Source organism: Budorcas taxicolor, chromosome 6, assembly GCF_023091745.1.
Source record: "Budorcas taxicolor isolate Tak-1 chromosome 6, Takin1.1, whole genome shotgun sequence".
NCBI classification, from domain to species: Eukaryota; Metazoa; Chordata; class Mammalia; order Artiodactyla; family Bovidae; genus Budorcas; species Budorcas taxicolor.
In genome coordinates this window covers 31,777,376-31,794,204 of record NC_068915.1, presented here as the reverse complement: position 1 = coordinate 31,794,204, position 16,829 = coordinate 31,777,376, and the positions used below count along the sequence as shown (strand labels likewise).

The window sequence follows — 16,829 nt, the reverse complement described above, 5'->3', positions numbered from 1 at the left end:
GGAAAGAACTACCATATTGCATGGAGGCCCCAGAAATGGAAAAGCTGGTCAAGGAAAGGAAGGCAAATGCACACTCTTCCAGAATGCACCCCTTGGGTTTTTTAATGATCAGATGAAATACAAAGAGGTTTGGATTTTAAGGTATCTCTTCATAGCATCTCCATGTAAACTGTGTACTAATTATTTTAACCTGGAAACAAAAAAGCTATCATGCTGAAAAGCGAATTTGTGGTTCTTGGATGTTTTAAAATTTTGAGCAAAGAATTTCAGGTTCTCTATGTGATGGGAGTTAGCACAAGGATATGCACTTTACATATTTTAGATTTTGGGGGGTAGGTTTGAAGGTGTTTCTTTTTTCCTTTTCTCTTTTTTATTTTTAACCATCGCCAGTGGCATGAAATGGGAAAATGAAGTGTTCAAACTAATTTTTCCCATTGATTCTTATGTAGCCTAATGTACTCTGCAGTTCAATTAAAAATAACAAGCTGTTGTGTTGTTCTGAGCCAAAAAAAATCTCTAAGACCATGGTCAATAAAAAGCTCAAGAAAATAAAGTATTGAGGCTGAATGGTCTGAAGTCTACCGGGGAATAAAGAAGCATTAAAAAGCATTAAAAAGCAAACTCTTCTAATTTTTAGCATTAGCATTAAAAAGCAAACTCTTTTAATTTTTTAGAAGTCAAGGAGAATAAAAAAGTGATCACTCATCAAGAACAAAGACTTTGAAAAATATCTCTCACCTTTGTTTAATGAGTCCTTTCAAAAGTTAAGAATGAACTTTGGTCTTCAGCCCCAAAACTAAAATGATTTTCTGTACATGCAATGTTACATTTTGGATTACTCCTGGAGTATCTGCTGAGGAATGTAAAAACAGAAGGATCAATGCTCAATGTTTTATCACTCTAAGTGACATTAGCTCCATCCAGTGAAGTGTGTCATAGGTTAAGTATTGTGACTAGTTTTACACTAAACATTCCATTCTATTATGCAATTTAAAAAAAAAATGATGGGGAAAAAGTTGCATACATCTTTACATTTTTCCATAAATTATGTATGAAGTGAAAGTAGCTCAGTTGTGTCCAACTCTTTGCAACCCCAAGGACTATATAGTCCATGGAATTCTCCAGGCCAGAATACTGGAGTGGGTAGCCTTTCCCTTCTCCAGGGGATCTTCCCAAACCAGGGGCTGAACTCAGCTCTTCCATGTTGCAGGCAAATTCTTTACCAGTTGAGCCACAAGGGAAGCCCAAGAATACTGGAGTGGGTAGCCTATCTCTTCTCTAATGGATCTTCCTGACCCAGGAATTGAACCAGGGTCTCCTGCATTGCAGGTGGATTCTTTACTAACTGAGCTATCAGGGAAGCCCAAATTATGGGTATATTCCTCTAATTCCTTAATACAGCCCCCATAATTAATTCAGTGAACATGAACGTGAACGTGAAGTTGTTCAGTTGTGTCTGACTCTTTGCGACCCCATGTACTGTAGCCTACCAGGCTCCTCTGTTCATGGGATTTTCCAGGCAATAGTACTGGAGTGGATTGCCATTTCCCTCTCCAAGGAATCTTCCCGACCCTGGGATCGAACCCGAGTCTCCCACATCGTAGACAGATGCTTTACCGTCTGCGATCTCAGCACTGTAGTCCATATCTACAGACCTGATAAGCTAGCACAGAATCTATTTTATATGCTTTTTATTAATTTAAATAATACTTCAGTAATCTTTTATACCCTTACTAATTTTTGAAACATAGAATATGATCTTTACCACTTTAAGCTGAGACTTTTCTACATTCTATAAATCCCCACAGATTTGTTTCTTGCTTTTAAATATCAGCACATTTCTGTTTTCTATTATTCTGTTTCTGCCCTCTATGCAGGAAATCTTTTCTTTAAGTTTCCCCCTGTGGTTCATAATAAAATCAAAATAAAAAAGCATGTCCTTCAGAAAGCATTCAGCTCACTGGAAACAAAAAACCTGTCACCTTATTCTTAAAACCTGATCAGGCAGGTCAGTGGCAGAAATAGTGAGTGCAGTTTCAGCAAAGGGTATAAAGTGGGATTACCAAAATTATTATGTACCTTGTTATCTCCACATGGATTTTAAGGGAAAGACTATCTTCTTGCATGAAAAAGGCTTGATACTGTTGGGAGGAAAACTTTTCTTCCAACTTCTTAGGTTCATGTGTTTGGGGGCCTGTGAATTAAATGACAACAGGAAAAAGTCAAGGTTTATTTACATGCACACATGCAATCTCCTAAGAGTGGAGCCTTGAGAAAGATGATCTCTCTGCTCTCTGCCCTGTGAAGCAGAGGAAGCAAGCTCTCCTCAAACCCTGGATCTATTGGCACATTTATCTTGGACTTGCCAGGCTTTACAACTGGGAGAAATAAGTGTTCAATATTTAAGCCACCCAGTCTATAGTAATTCGTTATAGCAGTCCGAATTGACTAAGACACACACACACATACTCATAAATAGTTTTGTACATTTTCTTCCCATTAAGCAAAATATATGACTATCTTTAATGTAAACAAGTATCCTTTATACAACAGATGTAATCGATATTTATTTTCATCTGCTTGATGAGTGATCTTTATAGTTGCCTCAAACTTCCATTAATTTGTTCAGGGTTGTACATAATTCCCAGAATGCCAACAGAAATTCAACATTTTCGTGTCCCATTTACTGAAATATGCTGGAATGCAAGTGAAAGTAATGTTTTTACAGTAATATTTTGAATCTTTAAGACAAAAACAAACTAACTTCAACCTTTAAAATGTTCTTGGTTTTTTAAATAAACCCTCCTGTGGCCTGATTCTGAGCAAATAACTATGTAACAGGGCACTGGGACACTGGAGATGACAGCTGAATGGGCTGTGTCTCAGTCTATGATAGAGATTTTTTAAAAAGCAACCCCTAATTGTTGGACATTTAGTTTATTTTCAAGTTCTCACTAGAAAAGTTGCAATTAACATTATTTTAGCTACATAACTATGTTCATTTATTATTACCTTCTTAGTTGGAAAGTTACCAAAAGAAATAACACAAGAATTTATAAATGTTTGCTTTCCCACCATAAATTTGTTTGCTTAAAGGTTGTACCAGTTTTAACTCACATAAGTGGTGTATAAGAAAATCTGCTTCCTTATATGATTAAAAATTAACATTCTTTGCCAATCCAACAAGCTATAAATAACTTGTCTTTTCTTTGAAATTTCTATTTCTCAAAGGTGTATTAAGAGAACAAAAATAAATAATTCACCCTTAGTGTTTGGTATTGAACTTTCTCCTTTTAAAATTCAAGCTTTAAAGAATATGATGATTTTAATGATTGTTATTTCTTCTGCTAAATATTATTTCTCTTTTAACTGATTATGTGAATCACAAATATGCAGTATAAAAAGAAAGTGCACATTTTCTTTCTATTAAATTTGAATAAGTATTAATTTTGCATTCAATGCAATAGGTTTGTTCAAAATATTACCTTTGATTCTGTATTGAACATTCACCCTAAGGACTTTGGTCTATTGATTGAAAGTTTTAATCCCTGTAATAAAATTATGTTGCATATGCCAAATGAAAAACATTCAGGGAGAATCTCAGAAGTCTGTATACTTCTAAAGGCTGAGGTCTCCACTTAGAATTTCCAGAAGTATGGCATAGCGTCCTATCAATTCTCACTAAGTACTAATAACTGCACATCTGATGTATCAGTGAATCTCATCAGCTTTACCTTCAAAAATTACCCAGAATCCAATTACTTCACATCAAATTCAAACTTACTGCCTAACTCACTGGCTTATTGCAAAGGATTCCTAACTACTCTCCTGGTTTCTGTCCTTGGCCCTTCTAGCTTTCTGTCAATAGCAACTATCAACTGTCTTGAAAACTGTTTAAACATAGCAGATCACACACTCCCCTTTGCTCAGAGCCCATCAGGCTGCCCATCTCAGTCAAAGTAAGAGCTAAAGTCGTCACAGGGCCTTAAAAGTACCGTTGAAGCTCCACTGGACACACACTTGTTATCTCTCAGATATTTCCTATCTGACACTAGCTTCCTCAGTTCCTACCACACCAGCATCCCTTCTATTTCTCAGTCACGTCAGAGAGATTCCTGCTGACACATTTATACGTACTCTCTTTTCAGTCTGAAAGGTTTTTCTAAAGAGGCTCTTCCTTGAAGGGAAGGTACAACACTTTCTCACATGCTCTTTGTCCTCAATATTTATTTAATTTTCTCCCCACCGTTCTTATCATCACCTGACGTAACATAAACAGTGCTTATTTTGTGTATTGTCCATCACTCCCATGAGCATGTAGGTCTAGAAGGATAGAGAGGTCTGTTTATTGTTGGCTTTGTTCATTGTTGTGTGCTTAGCATAGCACTGCCTAGCAGTAACACTCTTGAATGACAATAGATATATGAATTTCTGCTGTTGTTCTGTAATAATATTATTTTGGATAGATATACCACTAACTTTAAGCATTTCAAGTTTAACTTTTTATTGTATTCTCACATTTAATTAGCTTCATTTTATATTTATTAAACATCCTTATGTCCTGACATAGACTGTCTTATCATAAAGCTCTGCTGACAGTACTAACAGTACTGTTATTGACAATATTTTTATAGGACTATGACTGTATCAACCAGAGTGTTTGTAAACATTATCATCATTTGGAAGTCAGATGTTACCAGGTTCTTGAGTTAAATATTTTGTAGAATTCTGACATTTGGTGAAGCCAATCACTTTTTGCAGCTGCAATAATCTATATCTCAAAACATACTTTTGATAGCTTTATTTGACATGACTGCATTTACAAAGTATTCTGTACTAGTAAACTTTTGACAATATGGAATAGAATTGACTCTTGTATGTGGCTGTGCCCTTGTAAGGTTCATGTGAGTGTTGAATTTTAGCAAAATAATGAAGACAGGACCAAACAAACAGTAAGTGTTATCCAGCACTTATATTCAGAAAGCAAACCAAAAGTCTAATATTTCTAAGTTTATATATGGTAATCTTGTGATCTATAAAATCTAAGCCTCCTAAAATGTATTTTCAAATGCCTGTGAGGGAAAGCCAATAAATGAAAACTAATGTACTCAGGATTGTTGTGATCACCCATTGTCCTTGATAACCTTGTATTTCCAGTTACAGAATCTTATGTTTCTTTCAGAGTCTCATAGAAACAAAAGAAACATATTTTTTGGTTTTGCCATCCTCCATTAAGTCACTAAAATATAGCCATTTCATGATTTGAAAGGAATGTATAAAATCAAACATTTTATTGTGAAAATGAATTACCTTGCCTACCAATAGCTTTATGTTCAATTTAAAATATATTTTTCACTTATATAATTGCTTACAAAATAAGAATCAGAAATGATATGTAAGGTATGGTTGTAGGAAATTAGAGTGAGTAAATATTTTTATTTACTGATATTATTTATAATTAGAATCTTGTCTGATAAATATGTTTAAGCAAAGATAATATATTGTCTGATATATTTAAGCAAAAATTATATTAGTGCAATATTTTCTAAATCTTTGCTCCTGCATAAAATCCTTCTGCGGAAGCCCTTTGAAAAATGTTTTCATTGCATATCCCTGTGAGCCGGTTTTCTTCTCTCCATGCAACTCAGATGTTTTTGTTTTTACAACACCTAGATTGTTTATTCCTCTTCTGATGTTTTTTATTTTTGTCTTCCTGTCCTGGTGTTTCAATATCTTTTTAATAACCAACTCCATACCTTTTGCCTTTTTAAACGTATAGTAGTTTCTAATAGTTTGTATATGGTCTATAAAAATAATGAGATTTTTTCCAAGAGAATGATAGTCATTAATTCTGCATATATCACAGTGGAATGTGTCATCCCTAAGCAAAATATAAGCTCACACTGTGCATGAAGACAGTTCTTGTTTGCTTCAGCCAGGAGCATTGTTTATGGGGAGAAGTTTTTAAACAGGTCATTAAGAAATATTCTCATTCTCTAGTTAATGTCTTTGAGCTGCACATGTGAGCAGAATGGTAAGGAATTTCCGGTGACTCATTCCAAGTTTTGACCATCCCGGCATTCTGTGAAGTCATGCATATTTTAACTTCTATAAAGCCCTCAGTAAAGACTTCACAGTAGAGCTTGTCGCTTGCACCTATCAAAAATGTTAGATGCTTTTTCCAAACTCTATCACTAGCAAACAGTATTGCATAGCTATTAAAATATGGAGATTTAACAACAAAGTCTGCAAGTTGCAAACATTGTTGTAAATCAACTAAGCAATTAACATGAGATTTTTTAAGTGATTGAATACAAGTTCAGAATTATGAAGTTATTATCTAATAACCTAACAAGTGATGTGAATAAATCCTTGCTAATATGAAAATTATCAACGACAGAAACCCATTTTTCTATAAGCAAGTCTATGGATCCTCATGCTAACACTTTAAGATTGATAAACTACAGGCATTCAGTGAAAGCGTCATTTGTTCCAGTTGCTGAGGATAGTGTTTAGAGATTCTTTCATCCAAATGATCAGCAAATCGAAGTCTGCAATTTGTTTTCATTTAGTAGACAGACACATTTTTACCAATTTAGACTCAGTCATATTAATACTCTTTGAAACTAATTGCTGGGAAATGAATTTTAAAGGCAGGGTTTTATAATTTCTTTTTTTCCTTTTTCTGTCCCTGTAATAGAAGATCCCAACCCACCTGTATACAACTTTCAAATCTATGTTTAACAGGCATGGGCCATAATCCCCTGTCATTTGTATGGTTACAAAGGACCCTTATTCCCCACTCTGTCACAATCCATTCTACACTCTTCTCTCAAAGTTACTTTCTGATTATGTTGTTTCCCGTCCACAAAGTTCTGGTTCCCTGACAGATAAAAGACAGTAACCTTAATATGATATCAACATCCTCCATTTTCTTCTCCCACTTAATGTACTTTATTTTTATTTATATTACAATATAACACCCATACACAAAAAAAGTTTAAACCATTAATTAATGCATAGTAAAGTAATATCTAGATAACCACTGCTCAGAACAAAAGATAGAATACTGTCATTACCTACAAGAGGCAGCTATCCTTGTGCATCTCTTTAACCACACCATCTCCAGCATCCCAGAGCAGCCAAAGCTGATTCCTCCCTTGATTTTCTTTATAGTGTCTCCACCTGTTTAAGGTGTGACTCCTTAAACACATAGCTATTTCACCAGGTTTTTGAATGTTACAAAAAGGGAACTAAGCTGTTCCTTGGAATATTGCTTTTTTTCACTCATCATGATTCTTGTAAAGGTCCATTCATGTTATTGGGTATCACCCTAATTTCTTCAGTTTTAAGCTGTTTAATACTACATTGTATTAATATACCACAATGTATACACTTTTTCCATGTTGATGTACATTTGGATTTTTAGATTATTTTTCAGTTCAGTTCAGTAACTCAGTCATGTCAGACTCTTAGCAACCCCATGGAATGCAGAACACCAGGCCTCCCTGTCCATCACCAACTCCCGGAGTTTATGCAAACTCATGTCCATAGAGTTGGTGATACCACCCAATCATCTCATCCTCTGTCGTTCCCTTCTCCTCCTACCTTCAGTCTTCCAAGCAGCAGTGTCTTTTCCAATGAATCAGTTCTTCGCAACAGGTGGCCAAAGTATTGGAGTTTCAGCATCAGCATCAGCCCTTCCAATGAATATTTAGGACTAATTTTCTTTAGGATGGACTGGTTGGAGCTCCTTGCAGTCCAAGGGACTCTCGAGTCTTCTCTAACACCACAATGCAAAAGCATCAATTCTTCGTTGCTCAGCTTTCTTTATAGTGCAACTCTCATGTCCATACATGACTACTGGAGAAACTTTAGCTTTGACCTGATGGAACTTTGTCAGAAAAGTAATGTCTTTGCTTTTTAATATGCTATCTAGGTTGGTCATAACTTTCCTTCCAAGAAGCAAGTGTCTTAATTTCAAGGCTGCAGTCACCATCTGCAGTGATTTTGGAACCCCAAAACGGAAGTCTGTCATTATTCCATTGCTTCTCCATCTCTTTGCTGTGAAGTGATGGGACAGATGCCATGATCTTAGTTTTCTGAATGTTGAGCTTTAAGTCAGCTTTTTCACTCTCCTCTTTCACTTTCATCAAGAGGCTCTTTAGTTCTTCTTCGCTTTCTGTCATAATCGTGGTGTCATCTGCATATCTGAGATTACTGATATTTCTTTTGGGAATCTTGATTCCAGCTTGAGCTTCATCCAGTCCAGCATTTCTCATGATGTACTCTGCATATAGGTTAAATAAGCAGGGTGACAGTATACAGCCTTGATGTACTCCTTTCCCAATTTGGAACCAGTCTGTTATTCCATGTCCAGTTCTAAATGTTGCTTCCTGACCTGCATACAGATTTCAAGAAGCAGGTCAGGTGGTCTGGTATTTCCATCTCTTGAAGAATTTTCGACACATTTTGTGATTCACACAAAGACTTTGGCATAGTCAATAAAGCAGAAGTAGATGTTTTCTGGAATTCTCTTGCTTTTTCAATAATTCATCAGATGTTGGCAATTTGATCTCTGGTTCCACTGCTTCTTCTAAATCCAGCTTGAACATCTGGAAGTTCATGGGTCACATACTGTTGAAGCCTGGCTTGGAGAATTTTGAGCATTACTTTCCTAGCGCGTAAGATGAGTGCAATTTTGTGGTAGTTTGAGCATTCTTTGGCATTGCTTTTCTTTGGGATTAGAATGAAAACTGACCTTTTGCAGTCCTGTGCCCACTGCTGAATTTTCCAAATTTGCTGGCATATTGAGTGCAGCACTTTCTTTCACAGCATCATCTTTTAGGATTTTCAATAGGTCAATTGGAATTCCATCACCTCCACGAGCTTTGTTTGTAGTAATGCTTCCTAAGGCCCACTTGACTTCTCATTCCAGGATGTCTGGCTCTAGGTGAGTGATCACACTATTGTAATTTTCTTGGTTGTGAAGATCTTTTTTTGTAGTTATTCTGTGTATTCTTGCCACCTGTTCTTAATATCTGCTGTTCTGTTAGGTCCATACCATTTCTGTCCTTTATCGAGCCCATCTTTGCATGAAATGTTCCCTTGGTATCTCTAATTTTCTTGAAGAGATCTCTAGTCTTTCCCATTCTGTTGTTTTCCTCTATTTCTTTGCATTGATCGCTGAGGAAGGCTTTCTTATCTCTCCTTGCTATTCTTGGAACTCTGAATTCAAATCGATATATCTTTCTTTTTCTCCTTTGTTTTTTGCTTCTCTTCTTTTCACAGCTATGTGTAAGGCCTCCTCAGACAACCATTTTGCCTTTTTTCATTTCTTTTTCTTGGTGATGGTCTTGATCCCTGCTTCCTGTTCAGTTCAGTTCAGTTCAGTTGCTCAGTAATGTCCGACTCTTTATGACCCCATGAATCACAGCATGCCAGGGCTCCCTGTGCATCACCAACTCCCGGAGTTCACCCAAACTCATGTCCATCGAATTGGTGATGCCATCCAGCCATCTCATCCTCTGTCGTCCCCTTCTCCTCCTGCCCCCAATTCCTTCCAGCATGAGGGTGTTTGCCAATGAGTCAACTCTTTGCATGAGGTGGCCAAAGTACTGAAGTTTTAGCTTCAGCATCAGTCCTTCCAGAGAACACCCAGGACTGATCTCCTTTAGAATGGACTGGCTAGATCTCCTTACAGTCCAAGGGACTCTCAAGAGTCTTCTCCAACACCACAGTTCAAAAGCATCAATTCTTCAGCACTCAGCATTCTTCACAGTCCAACTCTCACATCCATACATGACTACTGGAAAAACCATAGCCTTGACCAGACGGACCTTTGTTGGTAAAGTAATGTCTCTGCTTTTTAATATGCTGTCTAGGTTGGTCATAACTTTCTTTCCAAGGAGTAAGCATCTTCTAATTTCATTGCTGCAGTCACCATCTGCAGTGATTTGGGTGCACAAAAAAATAAAGTCTGACACTGTTTCCACTGTTTCCCCATCTATTTCCCATGAAGTGATGGAACCAGATGCCATGATCTTCGTTTTCTGAATGTTGAGCTTTAAGTCAACTTTTTCATTCTCCTCTTTCACTTTCATCAAGAGGCTTTTTAGTTCCTCTTCACTTTCTGCCATAAGGGTGGTGTCATCTGCATATCTGAGGTTATTGATATTTCTCCCGGCAATCTTGATTTCAGCTTGTGCTTCTTCCAGCCCAGCGTTTCTCATGATGTACTCTGCATATAAGTTAAATAAGCAGAGTAACAATATACAGCCTTTACATACTCCTTTCCCAATTTGGAACCAGTCTGTTGTTCCATGTCCATTTCCAACTGTTGCTTCCTGACCTGCATCCAGATTTCTCAGGAGGTAGGTCCGGTGGTCTGGTATGCCCATCTCTTTCAGAATTTTCCACAGTTTATTGTGATCCACATAATCAAAGGCTTTGCCATAGTCAAGCTTCCTGTACTATGTCACAAACCTCTGTCCATTGTTCTTCAGGCACTCTGTCAGATCTAGTCCCTTGAATCTATTTGTCAGTTCCACTGTATAATTTTAGGGGGGTTGATTAGGTCATTCCTGAACGGTCTAGTGGTTTTCCCTATACTTTCATATTAAGTCTGAATTTGGCAATAAGGAGTTCATGGTCTGAGATTATTTCAGATTTGGACTACTATAGACAATACTGCTATTAACATTCTTGGGGATATATTTTGGTGCCTGACATTCTGTAGTGTTCATATTCAGAGTGAAATTGCTAGGCATAGCTGTCCATATCTTCATACTAGGCAATTTTTTATGTAGCCCTCAAAATCAGGCAAAATTAACCCGCATATAAGTATTTTCAGCCTCTACTACGTATGTAAAGATGTTTTTCAAAGTGTTTGCACCAATTTAAATGTCATCAAAAGTCATGATAACTCCTATTTCTTCATATCCTTAACACTGTTTGGGATTATCATACTAATATCATCATATTTCTTTCTGCTTCTCACTTCTTACCCCTCCCTTCTTTTTTGATTTTCTGTTTGTTTATCCCTTTGTACCCTGGATATTAATTCTAATATGTAACAGGTCCCTAAGTCTCTATTCATCTGTTTCCAGTTATGCTGATAAACTCAGTCATTTAGTTACTAACTTTGGTCATTGTCTTTTCTACCTGTTAAATTTCTGTTTAGTTCTTTTTAATTTTAACAATGACACTTTCTTTAGTTTTATATTTCCTGCCAAAAGAGTTTTCTCCTATTTCCATAAAAATAGTAAATACAAATTTTTGTAATATGCATTTGAAAATTTCAGCATTTACCTTCTTGAAAAGATCTGTTTCTGTTATATATTATTCCTGCTGCTTCTATATATGAAATATAATTTCCGTTTACATAATTGTAGAAGGGAATGGCCAACCCACTCCAGTATTCTTGCCTGGAGAATTCCATGGGCAGAGGAGCCTGGCAGGCCTCAGTTCATTGGCTGACAGAAGTCAGAAACCACTGAGTGACCAACACTTTACATAATATCTTTAACTCTTGCTTTGGACAGAATATTCAACCAACTCTTTGAAGGGACAATATAAGACCTAAAATAAAAATACTTTCTTCCCAGAGGATTTTTTTTTTCTGTCAGGAATCTGGAGTCTATCAGTCTGACACCAACTTAACTTGTTTTAAAATATGAAACAAATTATGGTATCTTATATTTTAATCTACTCATTGAAAATTTTGAGGTCCAAAGAGATAAAGTTGAAGTAAGATGAGCTGAGACAATGCCTTTGTCTTCTGTAACTTGTTGTGTGATTTTGAGTTGAAACTTTTGTTTCTAATTTTTCTTATCTGTTGAAATAGTGCGTGCCTATAACCCCCAGCATAGTGATTTTGCTTTTTTGTTCATATCTATTTGGGAAGGCCAAGTCTTCGTTGTGGCAAGTCGAATCTTAAACCTTTAGTTGTGGCTTGCAGAATCTAGTTCCCTGACCAGGGATCCAGCCTTAGCCCCCTTCATTGGGAGTGTGGAGCCTTAGCCACTGGACCACTATGGAATTCCCTGTTTCCATGATTTTTACAATTTCCTTTGTATTGCTCTGGTCTTCTGTTCGTGCCAGTCATGGTATGTGATACTCAAGTTTTACTTTATGTTTTTTGAGTACATAGCTTTTCCAATACTAGGTTACAGTCTGTTTTGAAGATACTTTTCACCAGTATCTCTCACTATATTGAGCGTAGTAAGTTGATTCAGTAACTGCTTAATGCATGTTATATGGATGAGTCAATGAGTGAATAAATTTTGGAAACAGGTACATAGATAAAAGTGATTAAACCAAGCTCAGTATTGCCATAGAGAAGGAGCAAGTATCTTTTCTATTATCAGTCCCAGAGTTTCAGTCAAATTTCTGTTGCTATGTTTACTTGTCCACTATATTGGCTGATTGTCCTCATAAAACACAACTGGTCTGAGGTAGGATTTATGCATAGCAATCCAAATGTGTAATAGAGCTTAAGAACAAAGCTTAAGAACATTGATCTAGAGGACAGTGATAAAATATAATAAAGTTTATTTAGGATGTAAAATTAAAAAGCGTGTTCATCAATAATTCATCAGCTCTCTTTAAAAAACCCTTAGTTTATAATCATTTTTATTCTGTATCTTTAATCATTTGTAGCTGATGTTGCTACGAACAGACTTTGACAACAAACTTCTGAAAGGGATCCATTTGCCTAGGGAATTACTTATAAAGTTGCAATTAAAAATATTTTCTAGGGGTAAATTCAGCATACTATGCAAATATGACACAACTTAGCATGTTAAACAATTGTTCTAAAGATATGATAATAGAGCTGAAAAGAATCACTATTTCCTATGAAAGCATACATTGGGGTATTATTTTTGCCACATAGAGCAGTTAGCTTTGCATTATAATTAGTCCTCTTAATTTTCCAAATGTCACCTTAAAGACTGGTTTTCCATTTCCTGGTGATTAAATTGCTGCTGAACCTAAGAGATTTGTTAGATTTTAAGTCAATGGCTAAATAAAGAATATATATGGTCAAAATTATTAGTAGAGGACCAATAAGATCTTTAAGAAGCATCTTTCCATTAGTTTGTTGATGGGTAGATGTTCAAAATATAGCAATGAATGAGGTGTGTATAAGGAAATAAGTACATGCTCTCTGTTGCCAGCATGCACAGCATAATATAAATAATCAATGCCCAATTAATTCTAGAATTTCCTGATCTTATTTTCATGCTTTCTGAATATGGTCTTTATTTTGGAACTTCTTTGACCTATTCTGAACCACTTTGTGACTTCAGGTCACAGATGCATTGTGCAATGCAGCATCATTAACTAGGTTATATAATGAACAGTGATAAACTCTGCTATATTAGATGGAAGTTTTAATTTGGAATCAAGAAAATGTTCTGTATTTTATGCATAGTATTAAAGGATTTGTTGAATTTTTATTTTTTATTTAGTTGGTATCATTTCGATTAAACAAGTTAGAATTGTTAAAAATTTTCATTTATTCTCAAAGTTTCCAAACTATTGATATATATCAATCTATCTTTGTTCATTAGCATCAAATACTGGTAAAAAACAAACAAACAAAAATATCTTGAGCTTAACAACATTAAGACATTGAGGTTTTCTTTCTTTCTTCTTTTTTTTTATGTTTTAGAACAGTAGAGAGTCAGTGAGTCTTCTATAGCATTTCAAATGTCAAGGACATACACTTCTGTGTTATTTCTCTATTATGTGTGAGCTAAGATAGTTACCAGAACTTCCAGTTGTTATGTGTTCATGCCAGCTGGAAGAAGTAGAAAGGACACAAAAACAGTTGCAGAAAGCACCCTGGTTACATCACACTTCTCAGAACTGGTTACATGGTCTCACTTTGCCTAAAGGGAGATTGTGGATTGTCTATATTCTCAACTGCTGATTTGAAAACAGGTATGTATAATTAATGAAGAGCAATTAATTGTTCCCACTACTGGGGAACAAATAGCAGTCATCTCCTTCATCCAGCTGTTAATTTACTAATCTATTTTGCTCTAAGATAAGTTATAAACAGTTAAACAAGACCATTTTTTTAATAAAAAAGTATCAGCAATTTGGAAAATCAAGATTTTTTTTGAAAATTACAAATACCACAGTGTCAACATAGTTATATATAGATGAGCATCATGGTCTCCTGGGTATCTAAAGTGAAATAGTTTACCTAAATAATTGTTCACTTTCTTTTCATTATTTTAAAAAAGGCGTTACTGAAGCAAAATAAAGCTCTACTGCCTCTGAACAATATAAAAATTTATGGTAATATTTATGGAGAATTGAATGTTATGGTTAGAGAAGGCAATGGCACCCAACTCCAGTACTCTTGCCTGGCGAAGCCTGGTAGGCTGCAGTCCATAGGGTTGCTAAGAGTCGGACTGAGTGACTTCACTTTCACTTTTCACTTTCATGCATTGTAGAAGGAAATGGCAACCTACTCCAGTGTTCTTGCCTGGAGAATCCCAGGGACGGGGGAGCCTGGTGGGAGGCCATCTATGGGGTCGCACAGAGTCTGACACGACTGAAGCGACTTAGCAGCAGCAGCAGAATGTTATGGTGAACAATATTCCTATCATAGACGCAGCTGATTTTATAAGGCACTGACTTAGTGTCTTTGAGTAAGAGCCAAAAGCCAAGTATTATTTTATAACTCAATAAAGGCTATTTTGTGAGTCCTTAAGGTTACAATCCTTAGGTATTCTGGCTTAGACGGAGGATAGATGATAGCCTGCCCACAGGACTAGGTAGATATATACACTGTGGATGGTTATCTGTAAATATTACTGTTGCTGAAAGTTTTCTGAAGAAGTTTAGGAAATTAAGAAATAGGTTATCTAATTTTCTGTAGTCTGCCAGCATGTGTCAGACCAATTTAGTGCTCGTAACACTAGGTGCTCTAAAAAGTGAAAGGGGACCATTTGTTAACTGTAACAGCACAACAATGCAAAAAGATGAAAGAGGTTGAAATGAAAACCAATTTGCTAAATTTACTAAATTACACAGATTACCAGAAAGGTAAGTGAATTTCTCATAACAGTAGTGGAGAAACTACTTTTGCAATGAAACATGTGTTTATATCCAAGTTTCAAAATTACTTAGCAAATAACTCCCAGTAAATGTGATATTATAAATTTTAGCTAAATTGTAAGTTCTTAGAATTTTTGTATCTTTTCAAAACAATTTGTGTCTATTATATCTCTGAAAATATTTTATGTATCTTGACAAATATAGACAATAACGACCCAAGGATAGAAACAGTAAATTCATATATGATTATATTTTTGATGAATCTTAGGTTCATCCTGAAGTGGCAAGAGAAATGAATTTATGGTTCCTGAAATTTTGTAATCACTTGCATCTAATTTTTTGATATACTAATAATTAAATGAGAGATGACAAGGAACTGGGTGATTAAACAGTTTGATAAAATGGTGCATTAATAACACATAAGTTTTATTTCAAAGTTATTCTCTCACAGTACAAATCAATTTTAAACTGTAAGCTGAATTCTTTGAAGAATTAATCTTTGCTTTAAAGGAGCACTATAGATTGACACCAACGGTTTCTTTTAATTCCATGTAGGAAGAACCTTTTGTAATGGTGTCTGAAAATGTCCTGGGTAAGCCGAAAAAATACCAAGGCTTCTCCATTGATGTTCTGGATGCCTTATCCAACTACCTGGGTTTTAACTATGAAATTTATGTTGCACCGGATCACAAGTATGGAAGCCCACAAGAAGATGGAACATGGAATGGCTTGGTAGGAGAACTAGTGTTTAAGGTAAGTATTTGTTTGTTTATCACATATCTAAAGTTGACTATAACCCTTGAAAGTTAATTTCTTTTAAAATAAGTGTAAGGCAAGGCCTTACGTGGTGGTGGTGTATGCAAGTCTCAGTCTACACTATTTCATGAACTTTGTGGAAAGAAAAATTGATGACAATACAAACCTAAATTTCAAAATATGTCCTAAAAAATATTCAGAGCAAGGATTTATCTTTACCAAAGTTATACTCCAAACATATTATCACTGTTTGGTACATGATGAAGTCACAATGCCTCTTCCAAACACAATTCATGTCATTGTGTTCTTTTAAAACACAAGTTCAAGAAATAAATAAGGTTCTGATCACTTAAGAACTGATCATTTCATTTTTTGATCTAAATAAGATAAAGCTACTCTTAACTTATATTGTTCTCCTTGTTCTTGCAAGTCTCAGAAAAGTGTTTTAAATTTCCCCATTACTTTATCCCTGTTCCTATCAGTTTTTGCTTCCTTTTTGGAAGCTCTGTTACTAAAGTGCACCACATTTTTAAATATTATGCTTTTCTAATGAGTTGAATAGTCATATTTATGTCTATAAATTACCATTTGATTTCTGTGTATCTCATTTTTCCCTCTGTTCCTTCATTTCTGGCCTTCCTCTGGGTTAGCTGATTTTTTGTGTGTTTGATTTCATTTCCCATTTAGCTTCTTATTTGTATTTATTTGGTTTTTGTTTGTTTGTTTGTCTGTGGTTAGTCTAGGATGGTAATGTGCATTCTTAACTTATCATACTTTATGTAGATTAAAATCATGTCACTTCTCATTTAAAAAATAATAAATGTACAGCAATATAATTCCATTTATACTCACCATAGCCTTTGTGTTATTGTGGTTATATATTTATATTTAATGAACTCCAAAGTAAAATTTTATACTTTTTATTTAATCAATTGACTTTCAAAGGTATAAAAGGAAGGGAGACAGTGTCTAATATATTAACTATTTTTCTACTATTT

At 35.4% G+C, this 16,829-nt stretch overlaps 1 protein-coding gene across 1 annotated transcript in view; it reads left to right on the top strand.

The window, feature by feature from the left end:
• Positions 1–16,829, top strand: part of GRID2 (glutamate ionotropic receptor delta type subunit 2) — a 1,620,720-nt gene that overhangs the window by 1,246,618 nt on the left and 357,273 nt on the right. The window contains exon 10 of the mRNA XM_052642062.1: positions 15,631–15,828. Coding sequence (XP_052498022.1) covers positions 15,631–15,828 — 198 coding nt within the window. The remainder of the gene's footprint in view (positions 1–15,630; positions 15,829–16,829) is intronic.